General features: G+C 42.9%; 1 protein-coding gene across 6 annotated transcripts in view; it reads right to left on the bottom strand.

Moving 5' to 3' along the window:
• pde1cb (phosphodiesterase 1C, calmodulin-dependent b) overlaps positions 1-12797 on the bottom strand; it is a 103510-nt gene that overhangs the window by 64658 nt on the left and 26055 nt on the right. The window contains exon 1 of one of the 6 annotated variants that reach the window (XM_047588662.1): positions 2107-3562. The exons of 4 other annotated variants lie outside the window; for them this stretch is intronic. In XM_047588662.1, the coding sequence (XP_047444618.1) occupies positions 2107-2207 (101 nt within the window). In that variant the 5' untranslated portion in view covers positions 2208-3562. Of the gene's footprint in view, positions 1-2106; positions 3563-12797 lie in introns of those variants that run through there. One more of the 6 variants, XM_047588660.1, reaches the window with a different exon arrangement.

Genomic DNA, 12797 nt, shown 5'->3' with positions numbered 1-12797 from the left:
AGAGTATAGAGACTAGAGGGACGTGGTGCTATGAGAGGATCTCACTCAGGTGACGCAGTGGTACAGGACGACTGCTCACCTTCATCCATCCTCCTCTACATTACCCTTCCCGAGCTCTCTTGTGATGAACTGTTGAACAATTAATTAAATAACTCATTGATTTCCATTAATCAGCGGGTGACGGAGAGGTCGTGTTCGCCGCAGTGATCTAATTTATTAATGGAAACCCATTGGAGTCCATTCATGATGCAAAAACACAAAAGGGGGCGTTCGTCAGAGGGAAGTAATAAAAACCAACATCCAGCACTGTCCATGTCTTGATCAGAGGATGTCACCAGATATCTCCAGACTGCATCGACTGTCCAAAAGCAAGTCGTCTTTCTGTCTGTCCGCGGATGATTGGTGCACTCGGTGGAGAACCCCACTCCAGCTCAGTCTGAGCCGTGATAGCCATCCTGCACGCTCGCGCACAAATCATACAGCTGCCAAACAAATCTCCAAGGATAAGCTGGCAGGACGTGCAGCAAATGTCACCAAGCCAACACACACACACACACACACACACACACACACACACAAACACACAAACACACACCATCCATGAACACGTGCACAGTCAACCTTTCCCCCGTCTCAAACACATACACACCGCGCGACGTCGATCGCTCCCCATTAAACACACAACATACGCTCCCATGAAGTGTCAGCATCTGTGGGCGCTGCCTGTCAGTCGGAGCTCCCTCTCTTCAGATGGAGGCTCTTTGTGAGATTAAAGGCTAATGTGATCTCTGACACGCAACAGGAGCCTTCAGAGCAGCCAGCAAAACTGCAGCATAGCCCTGATGAAAAAGGAAAGAAGGAAGAAAAAAAACAAAAAAACAAACAAACAAAAAAACAAAAAAAAACACACAACACAACACCCGGGCTCCTGTGACACTCATCTGACTCACTATCCATCAATTATCCAGAAAGACAGATGGTTATGATGGTGACCAAAACGGAAGAGACAATGAAGTCGCCCGAGGAAACTGAATGTGGCACGTCGGGCTTTTGACACAAGGGGAGAAACAATGACTAATCATGAGAAACTCCACGGTTGAAAAAAAAAAATAAAAAGAAGAAGAAGTAAAATTATGCAAATAGAGTCATGTGAGAGAGGAGGAGACTAAGGCAGCTCCGTTCACTCAACCATCCTCTTGGATGCAGAGGAAAACAGTGTTTCATTGAGACACTCAGCTGCAGCAATAAAGATCGTCTTCATGACCCAACCTTCCTAGCAACAGTGCCCCCCTCCCCAGCCGCTGATGAGATACTTCAAACTTACTGCACATATAAAGTCAGCAAAAAAGGGGGGGGGGAGGGAGGGGGGAATAGATTGGTTGGTGGATGTGATGAAGTGATGCAGGTTTAAAACACTACCTCTGGCAGAATGTGAGACGTGATGCTGAAGGAGGTTTCTGTCTCAGAAACAACATGGATGCGTAACAGGTAATAACGACTAAAAATACACCACACCAAGGACAAGTGTAAAATTTTCTTCATTATCTCGACGGGAAAACGTTTAAATTTGTAGCCCTCACGCATTGCAAGGCTTTCTGTAGAACAGGGGTTTATTGCATGTCAGAGGAGACGTGTAATTAAAATGACATCTGGCGCGAAGAGTGCACAAAAACATAATAATTTCCTCATCTGGTGCACGAAAGTTGAAAAAAAATACTTTTTTCTTTTGTGCTTGAACAACACAGCTCACTTGTGTGTTTTTCTCCCTTTTCGCCTGAGAAAATATCTCCTAACACTTCTGTTTGGCTCTTCTCCCTGTGTTTTTCTCACTTCTTTAGTCTTTCCTTCCACTTTTTAATACTTAGTCTAACGTGTCTCTTTCTCTCACATACACCGACATTCACACAATTCAGCTCAGACTGTTCATAAAACCTAGGTGAGATGAGACAAACATGCTCTCTAAGTTTGTTTGTTTTTTTTGGTTTTTAATAGAAATTATGACAGATTGGTTAATACTGAAAATGTAGCTCGTTCATGCAGAAGCTTAAACACAGCACTGCTACACACACTTGTTGAAATAATTAAAAAAAAAGTGGAAATACTCACAGTCCTCGGAGCCTCAGCCAAATCTTCTCTATCTGCTCTGGCTGGAGGTACTTCAGGGCCGTGCTTTCAAACTCCTCGATCTCTTTGGTGGGGGACTCCATGTCAGACGGAGTGTGTCAGATGTTGCCAACACGAGATAAGAAAAAAAAAAAAAGAAAAAAAAAGGAAGAAGTTTAATCCGTCCTAAGAGTGAGCGGTGCGGAAGATGAAGCGCGGAGCGGCGAGAGGTTGCGATGTGGTGGCACCCAGGATGTGACCGAGGCTTCCTCGCTCACAATTGCACCCACAGCTGCTGCAACAAACTGGCTTCCATCCTTTTCCTTTTTGTTTCTTTTTGTTTTTTTTTTCTCCTCTCTTTGCTCTCTTGTTATGTGAGAGAGTGTGTGTGACAGAAACTCAATAACACTCAGGGCAGTGCAGCGCTCAAGCAGCTGTTGACAGTCGTGAAACACTCCAACTGTACCTCTTTTCCCTTTCTGCCTCTCTGCTGTTCGTTCACTTCTCTCCTGTGTGAGCACAGGGGTCCTGGAGCCGTGCCATGCTCTCCCAGCAACGACGGGATGCAGACGGCAGGGCAGCGCAATCCGGGATTAAAGCTCGCTGCCGAGCTCTCCACACAAGAGGGAGGGAGGAGAAACAGCACCAGTCAAAGGGAGGGAGGAGTCAGGCTCATAATGAGGAACCATGTTCTGTTTCATTCGCTGGGAAGCCACAAGGAGCGAGGGAGGTAAAATGAGAGGGGATGCCGAGGAACAGGAGGGCAAGACCTTTAGGAGGAGATGGGTTAAAAAAAAAATATATAATAATTTAAACATGAAAATCCTGTCACTTGCTGCAAAAAAAAAAAGCAATACTTCTAAAATTAAAACTACATCAGAGATTTAGAACAACAGCTGAAGTGATGCAAAAATTCAATGCAAACGCAGATCTTTGATGTCCTCATCTGAAATGTGGATAATATGCCAATGAGGGATTAAATAGCATGCGGACGGTGCACTGACGCTGATTTAACAGAGATTACTTTGATCCACGGAGCGTGCTCGAGGCCGGCCCGTACTGAACCCCGCTGCAGACGAACGCTGTTCACTTTAACGTCTGCCTCACATCCTTATGGGAGGAAATATTTCGTCGGCTGGACAATGTGACACGTACCAGGCCACATGGGTTTTATAACAGGCGTCAGGACGCACAGCGTGCGTTAAGTGCCGTGCGCCTCGTATAAAGCAGTACTTAGAGATGCAGTGGATGCTTCGTTTTAGCATCTGCTCATTTTATTCCCCATTTGGCAGATTTATTGAGATGCTAGCTCACTAATAAAGCTTTCAAGGTTTTTGAATCTATATCATTCTCCCCACCGAGCTCAATGAATGTCAAATAAAACAACAACAATGAGCTGCCTTCTTGTTGTTTTGCAAGTCCCAAAGTTCCAAGGATGACTCAACCCCGGAGCCCCCTCTCCCCTTTCCCCCACCAAGCCCCCCTACCATCCTCTCAGGTCTTTCAATTACTTGATGCAGGATGCAGGGATAATGCCAGGGCGCCACCTCAAAGAGTCCCCCGCTTTCATCTGCTGAGATGGGTCCCCGGCGAGGAGGGAGGAGAGAGGTCTGCCTGAGAGCCACGGACCTGCTCGTGTTCTCTTCAAAGGTGCACTTATCCATGTCTCTTTCCTCTCTGTCTTTTGGTTTCTCTCCCTTTTCGGGCTGCCTCTCAACAACACGCTCTTAATCACTGTGGAGGTATGCCGGTCACAGGAGATTTTTAAGCCACAGGAAAATTGACAGGTCAACTCCGGGGGAAGGCACAACAGGAAAATTCACATTTGGCCGCTCGCTGTTCACAGGTTTACACCCCAGACGCCCGATGCGCCGCGTCGTCTGAGAGTGCGACATCAGGCGAGGTCGAGATTGGTCAGAAAAGTTGCGTCACGAGCATAACTCTGGGTCATTGTGAGCTGCGCCGCTCTGGGAATCATATGTTTATGCAAAAAAAAAAAAAGCTGCAGGAATGTAAGCATGACTGAATAAACAGCCGCTAGAAGTTTACAGTAGTAGACTCCTGATTAGGAGCCGCTATGAACTAGGTGAACGAGAAGAAACGCGCTTTCGTAAAGGTCACTTTTCAAATTAACGTCATCCTATCACTCTTGATTACACAGAGGAGGAAATCTATCTCTGCACGATACCTGCACATGGAGACTGGGGTTTATACAGAGATATTCTCTGAATATCTCTGTATAATAAACGTAGAATAAAAACATGGGCACAACATTCTGTGACATTTTTCTGAAGCTGAAAGATTGAATTCAAACCCAGCTATTTGGCAAAAATAGTCTCCTCCAACTACTCTATGACCTCCCCGGTCTTCCAGTGTAGTCGTTCAGAACAGCGATAAACACATTTTTCCCTTCAAACTAATTTATTTCAAAAGCACCCACACACACACTTTTAGGTACAGGTGCCGACAACATTTGATTATAAATAGATGCTGCACCAAGTGGAAAAGCAAACATTAAAAGCCAGGCTGGCGGGATCTAAAAGTGTAAATGAATACCCCTCCCTCTTTCAATCAGGTGAGAGAACCTGCACTTAAAAGATGTTTTCTAGTTCAGGGGGGAGAGATTAAGTAGGGACACCCTACCCACTGCATGTGCTACATATTAAACTCAGCCTAGTGCTATATATAAATATACATCGTCATTAACGATTTGAAATATTAATATCAATATTAAGCTATTCAAATAATGCACAAGGCCATTTTTTTTTTCTTTTAATAAAAAACATGTGCAGTTGTATGTACAGTAGGGTGTTCGTGCTGGAAAATATTAGTGGAAAATTTAACAAACAATATATAAAAATGTCTAATTAACTAAAGATTTTGCGCAGGACTCCCACGGACCCCTTAGGGGTCGCGGCCCCGCTGTTGAAGACCTATGCTCTAGTGCAGCTTTCAATGTTTTTCAGGCCAAAGGCCCCCAAACTGATGGAGAGATCACAACCTACCTACTATATGTGTTCTATATTAAACTCGGCCTAGAGCTATTTACGCTAAAAAACAGCTTATAACCTCTTTACTAAAATATGTTGTATTCATGTTAATGTGTATTAAAGAAATTTAAATTTATGGGGGAAAATGTCTATACATATACAAAAAATGTCTATCAACCAAAGATTTTACGACTCCCCTGCTGTACCTCCGCAGACCCCCTGTTGAAGACCCTTCACCAAACATAAAGCAACATGGTGAGCTGTGTGTAAGCCAATCCACGCCCTAGGTAAATATGACAGGTTCATTCCAAGGAAATGAAATACTTCGATCCTCCTAAACCCTAAAATCTGTTCCTCTAATTGTCCGTGATGGCACGCTAAGCCATGTCACCCGTATAAAAGGAAGACAGAGACTCCAAGCTCACAACCCAACCTGACCTCCTCATTACCAGTACTGGCACTAGAAGTAGGATCGTCAATCATCTGCATTTGCTAAGCCTCATCTGATCACACAAAATATCTCAAATGGAAGTTCAGCACCACTGATGTGGATCTCTTTCAGTCACAGCCGAGCGCCTGACGAGCTTCATCGTAGTTTTGACTAATCGGAAGGTGATTAGGGTTAAAGAGAAATAATTAGAGCAGCCTACATTCCCCCTAGAAAGGATTTTAATACATGAAACAGCAAGATCGAGAATGCAGCCGAGTCGAGGGAGATGTGGCACCCAGGCTTTGCACCTGAATACTTAAATTACTTCGGCAACTGAGGAATGAAGCAATGGATCATACTTGGACCACTGGATTCAAAGAAACCACAAGGCAACAACGCTAAGTATGGGATGAAATATTAGGAGTGCAGGGAGGTATTTGGCTTCAGGAATCTGACAGCAAATGTGAGAATAACTAAGTCTGAAGAAGATATTCTAATAGATGAAGTTTAAAGGAGAGTTTACAAAAAAAGATGAGAAGGTTTTCGTTGGTGAAGTGGAAAAACAATGTCTAAATGAGTTGAACACGTGTAGTCGACATTTTATTCACGTGATAATAATCAAAATAAGTCTCTGATTAATCACTATTACAACAAGTGTTCACAAAAAAAGACCCCGATGAATCACGTCCGGTGAAAATGAATTATTCGTGCGACTATGACAGAAGGACCCGCTGGAAATTACGGCCTGCTAAGGTATTCTCGTCACCGCTGTGTTCGGGCTCCCTCAAAGCTCACACATCGAAAACCCAGACATTAGCGGCCCCGGCCATTTGGAGGTGCATGAAAAATTTAAATCTCATTTAAATTTCCAGGCAAGTCGATAAGGACATCTATGCATCAAAATAGCAAGCGCCTTAGCGGTAATGACCACATCTCGGTGGAGACCATCTATCACAAAACATGATTCCTCGTCTACACTTCATTCCTCTTTTCATATCGGAAAGGAGCAGAGATATGAAGATGGGTGGGAGAAATTGAGGGCAACCCGGCTGTAAAACTATATTTATTTGCAGAGTGACGGCGGCGGAAAAATACTCTTGAGTAGAAACTTCCTATTTATTACTTCGCCCCCTAGACAGTCAGAGGTCAGAGGTGAAGCAGCAGCTGGAAAAAAAAAGAGTGAAGGGAGAGAGGAAGTAATCAAGTTTGAATAGCATAAATACTCTTTATATAAAAACAGATCTTCACTTATACACTGTGGTCAAAAAGGTCCCAGCGGTTGACGCAGCATGAATTGGTAATGGTTTAATACAATGACTATTTTCCAGCTCTATTGTCAGACTAGACATGTAGCAAACACCGATGGGGCATCCAGGCCTCACGTCCAGGCCGTTCAGATCATCATTCAGAATCAAGAGTCCTTATTGTCATCGTGAGAACATGACGAAATTTTGCAGAGACCTCTCGGCTTAAAGGCTCACACATGTACACAGACATTTAAATAACAGTTATGAAAAAAAAAACACCCTAAGAGAAAAACAAAGAAAAGAAAATATGTACAGAGAAGATTAAAGTAACGTAATAATGTACATAATGTGCAGAGTCCAGTCTATGAAATGTTGTCTGTTCATGGTTTTTCAGAGGCCCATAGACTTTGTTGAGCTTAGTTTAGTATCTTGACAACAGGGTCAGCAACCTTAGATCTACACAGCCTGGCCCAAAAACCTGGATTTAACCAAGCAGATAGATATGAGCCTCCTACTGGACGGCTACTGCATGGGTGATAATCTTCCAGCTAGCAACAAGTTATTTAACCCCAACTGTTATGGTCTTTGTGTTGGGTGCGTTAGTCTCTCATGCTGACGGGGTTTGACTCATCTACCTTGAGCAAGTAAACGTCACCTCCCGTGTGGCGAACCGGTAGTGAGGAGATCACAGTCAGGTGAGTCAGCGGTGGGAAATCAGAATACATTTATACGTGGAGATACAGACACAAACGTTTTGAGGAAGACGACCCCGAAGACGTCTTCACCACCTGTCACCTCTTCACCATTTCAATTCTGAATAAAACTCTAAAAGCCGGAACTGGCAGCTCACGGGAGCTGCAGAAGAGCTGGTCGGGGTCTATTATCGGCCGCTGCCACCAGGTAAGGTCAGTCATACTCCTGTCCTTCTATTCTTAGGTTAATAACTACGCGCTCTAGTTATAACACAAAACTGATGTCACGGGCATATTTCAGAACAACAACGCCATGGGGTTAGGGGTTAGCCATTATTAATTGGACTCAAATAGTAAAAGTGTGGTACAGGGAGCGTGAGACAGCGTTTTCACAGTCAGAATCGTACATACGAGGTGTTCTGAGCGACTCATGATCCTCTGATGAAACAGATTGTAGTTTGTGACCATGCAGACCAACCATAGAACCTTCTAGTCTTTGCAGGTCGTCCTTGATGCAGCCCCACAGCAACAGAAACCTACCATACTAACATCTTGTTTATGGCTGATATATTAAGCAACTGGTGCCGTTATTACGCAAAGAAATTTAAATCTCTCATCACATATTACCAGATCTATGAAATCTGCTGCTGTGTCACCGTGAGTATTTTCCGTTCACACGGGTCAGAGTACAGTCGGCCCTGTAAGCTTATTAGTTGGACACAACTACAGCTCCAGGTGGGTCGTCATTAGCCAGAGCCGCTCATGAGGCAACCATATAGGCTAAATAAAGTCTGGGTAACCCAAACAGAGACCTGGAAGCGGCTTAAAGGTGTAAATACTACCAGAGCTGGGTGTCTATTACAGGTGGGAATCACCATATGGTACTGAACGTATTTTTAGAGCTTGCTCAGCATGACTCGTCTGAATAACACTTCAGTGTCTTGATGAAGGTAATTTACTATAAATTCAGTCCTGAAATATGAAAGTAAAAGAAGTAATCATTAGTAAAAGAACAATTTCAACGGTCGATTTTCATGCAACATTTTCCAATTTCATGTCATGTGTAATATGTATAATGCATATATATTATATCTGTCAGCAGAGAATCACATGTTCCCCAAATATAGTAGATGGAGACTTTCTGTCCGTGGTCCAACCGACAAACATCACAGAAAATTTATGCTGCACACACACAAGATACTCTGCTGCCCCCCAACGTGCTTCCAGTCTGCAGCTGCTCTGATCCTATTACTGCATTAATCCAAAAATGACATGTGTGGAAAGCAGCGGCAAAGTGGATGTCATGGGTGAACAGTGTATTTAAAAGCTGTTATTTGAGCAAATTTAATATACCTGGGATAAATAAAGGATTATTTAATCTCAAATGGCCTTCAGTACAAGTAAAAAAAAAACAAACAGGGTTGACCATGTAACTTGTTATACATTTTTTTGGGTTAAGAAAAAGTGACTGATCAGAAATGTAAACAAAGATACTATTACCCTTCTTCTTAAACTGTGTATATTTTCTTACATATGTTTGGTCTTAATATTAGCTTTATTTGGACCATTTTTATGTTTCTTTATTTCGTTTGGCCATAACATTATGACCACTGAGAGGAGAGGAGAAGTGAATATCATTGACCATCTTGAGACAATTCAATGTTCGGCTGGGAAACTTTTGGACCTGGCATTCATGAGGATGTTTCCTAGACCAGACCAGACACCACCACTCCATAGCAGCGATGCACCTTGATGGCAGCAGGATGCAACAACTAAAAAAACAACATGAAGAACAGCACAAGGTGTTGACCTGGCCTCCAAATTCACCAGATCCCAAACCGACCAAGTATCTGTGGGATGATCCACAGAGGCCCCTCCCCTCAAGTCATAGGACCCACTAACAACGTCCTGTTACCAGACACCACAGGACACCCTCAGAAGGTCCATGTCCATTCTCTGATGAGTCACAACTGTTTTGGAGGCACAAAAGAGACCTACACAATATTAGGAAGGTGATCATAATGTTATGACTGATTGGTGTGTTTCTATTAAAGTCTGTTTTAAAGTGGTAAATGACAACGTCTGTGTAGCTCCACACTCCAGCTAATAACCAAAAAAATAAGAGCTCAGAAGAATTCATCTCACCATTCAGTGTTTGGAACAGTTTCAAGTTTTGTTTCGTTTCCCGCTGTTACGACCTCCACCCGTTCTCAGGAGCCGTGGCACACTCTGTATAATAGTGTATAAACGTCATAGCTAAGCATTTGTGGCAAACAGCAGGGACACAGCTCTTTAACATCATTACTGGGAGGTCACACCTCAGTCATTTTGATCAGCAGCTCTGCCATTTTCCCCCGCGAGCTCCGGCCAGCGGAGGATCATTAGCCGGCTAGTGAGGCTAGTGATGGAGCTTGTTGCCGCGCAGGAGATGTCAGCGGGGGTCTGTGAACCGGCGACCGCAGCCAAACGAGGAGGGCAGCCTCGCAAACTGTGCGCTGCCAAGACGGAGACAGCCGTCCTAATCAACTGCAAAGTTCACAGCGGCGCACCGAATCCAATTAAGCATCAGATAAATCTCACTGCTGAGTGACTCAGTCTCAACCAAATGTGTGTGAGGCCGAGATAAAGTTTGATGATCCTGGTCTTTGTGTGTGTGTGCGTGTGTGTGTGTGTGTGTGTGAGTGAGAGAGAGAGAATTGTAACATTTGGTAAGCTTGTCTCTTTTGTGATCTGTTTCATTGACTTTAGATCTCTATAAAATACTCTTTTGTTTTTGGGGTTCATGCTTTTTGGTAAAATTTTCATCAGTTTTTAATCAGTTTCCATTAATCAATACGTACAGTCGTCAGTAACTTATTATGAGTGGTTCATTCCCATTTTCTTCTGCTCTTTTTGCCTTTGCAATTTGCAAAATACCTCATTACCTTGTTACATTATCAATGTCATTACAAGACATGTCGATCATGCAAGTGCAGGTTTAATCTTGAGCTGGTTGTGGAAAACAAAAATAGATTTAAAAATCGCTACAAACCTACGGGTCCCTCGTTAGCATTATATCCCAGCGAATCATTAGCTACAGATGAATACAACAGCAATTTGTATCTAATTAAAAAGGGCCATTTACAACTAATGAATAATAATCTCTTCCCAAAATCTTTCACGTCCCCTCCTCTGGGATCAGAATGAAATAAGCCTAATTGCTTTTTGTGTTTCAGTCCTTTAAAGAGTTTTCCCGGAAGACTCGTAATTTTAAAATGGAAACAACGGTCGGTCGATCGGTCGAAGTATTGAACCGGATGAGAGGTGAGTGCTGATCGCAATCACGCCGCGGAGACTGTGTTTGTGTGTGGGCCAAAAAACGACTACGTATATAAAACAAATGATACAATCGGCGTGGCGTACAGTAGGAAGGCAAGTCAGGGTTCTTCAACGTTTTTCATGCCAAGGACCCCCACACTGGTTCAAATACTCGTGTTTTATTTCAAACATGTGCAACAACAAGTTCTTCTGGCTTCATTTATCCCTTTACTAAAATATGTTGGATTTGTGTTCATGTGCATTTAAAGAAATTTTAATTTGTGGGGGAAAATTCAAAAAAATATGTGAAAAAATATGTTAAAAAAATGTCTAATCAATCAAACATTTTGTGACCCCCTTGCAGTACCTCCGCTGCCCCCTAGGGGTCACGGATCCCTCTGTTAAGGACCTATGTTGTAAGTGATGTGATTTACATAAGACGGGAAGTTTGCTTTGTGCATTTCCATTTCATTCAATAAAAGCTAAACAAAATGTTTCTGCATGAGCGCGTCGTATAAACCACTCAGATGTCGCTCGGTGCTGTAAAATGAATCCCTAATGAGGAGAAACAACAGCATGACACCAGATGAGTCAGTATGTGTTTATACATTAATGGCTCCACATTTGCTTTTTTTTTTTTTTTTATCCCTTCACAGATTGGCTCAGTTGTGTTTCCCCAGCTTCTATAATCCTAAAACTATTTGAACCATCACCTCAGCTGATCCGACTGATAAAATATGAACGAGTGGCTTCGTAAACTCTTTCATAGTTTTCATCTGGACATCTTTTTTTTCCTTTTTTTTTCCCCTAATCCTTTCATTCAAGTCCAGGTTATGACAATCAGATCTGTCCGACCCTGGCTGCTACACATCACGCGATGCCTCTCCATTCTCCAATAAAATCTAATTATCGTCGCCTGGAGGGTAACAGGCAGCTCTGGCCTCTGAGGTGACACTGTGGTTACATCATTTTATGGATTACTGCTAGTTCCACGGTCCTTTAATCACCCCGTACCATAATCTTGCCATTTGTCATTCAGTTGTAGATCCCTTCAGCTCCCCGTGGACTTGCCCTCTATTAACCACCGTTAGTTTGTCCAAAGACGTCCCTTGACTTTAGCGAGATATTCCCCCACAGAGATGTTAGAAATGAATAATATAGTGAATCAGGGACGTTCAGTAACCATTATTTCACCACACAAATATTTGAGTAAACCAAAGATCAGATTCTTTATGTTTTTTTTTAGTACTTGCATACGTATTTAATCATTCCCTTTAGCCAGCAGTAGTGTTATATGAATTGTTAATCCAAAAGTGTTATGCAGTGTTTGCCTCATTCTTGGCAGGGATTGAAGCAAATATTACAGCTTAACATGTGAAACTGAAATAAAATCAACGTCCCGGTGGACAAACGAAGCATTTCCTGTAGGGAAGCTTTTTTTGCACGGCCTGTGTCTTCCTTTAAACTCTGTAGCTATAGCTTTTAAGTGAAGGAAGATGCTGCGTTCACTCAAATGGAAAATCACTTTCTCCTTGTCGCCAACACTCGTTCAAGGAGAGACTACGGCCGAGGGCGACGTCGCTGTAACATGAGATAGCGTTGAAAAGAGGCAAAGAGGAAGGCCGTGTCGGTTAAGTCGTTAGAAAGTAAAAAAAAAAAATAAAAAAAACACAAGACAAACAACACTCAGATGGGATTCCCACGATCTCACACTGAGCGCCCCATAAATTCTGGATCTCTCTGTAAATACCGACTGCACAGAGCTGCTGAAAATCCCAGACTAAATCGGGGCTCGTCATCACTCACTGTCTATTTTGCATACAATCAAAAGCCTGTTATCGGGTACTGCCGGGTACGTTTTTAGTATCCTCTGACAAATGCTCACTTGTGGCCACCTGCGGCATTTGTAAAAGTCTCGGGAGCCATCAAGGTTAATTGGAATCAGGCGTTAAAAGACATTCAATATTCTAAAAGTGACAACAAATTATGTTAATGGTGGTTTGAAGTCCTTGTTATCAAGGTGGAATCAATCATGACC

The sequence above is a fragment of the Mugil cephalus genome, chromosome 7, assembly GCF_022458985.1.
Source record: "Mugil cephalus isolate CIBA_MC_2020 chromosome 7, CIBA_Mcephalus_1.1, whole genome shotgun sequence".
Taxonomy (NCBI): domain Eukaryota; kingdom Metazoa; phylum Chordata; class Actinopteri; order Mugiliformes; family Mugilidae; genus Mugil; species Mugil cephalus.
Note: the sequence above shows the minus strand (reverse complement) of the source record. Positions and strands in the feature narration are given on the sequence as shown.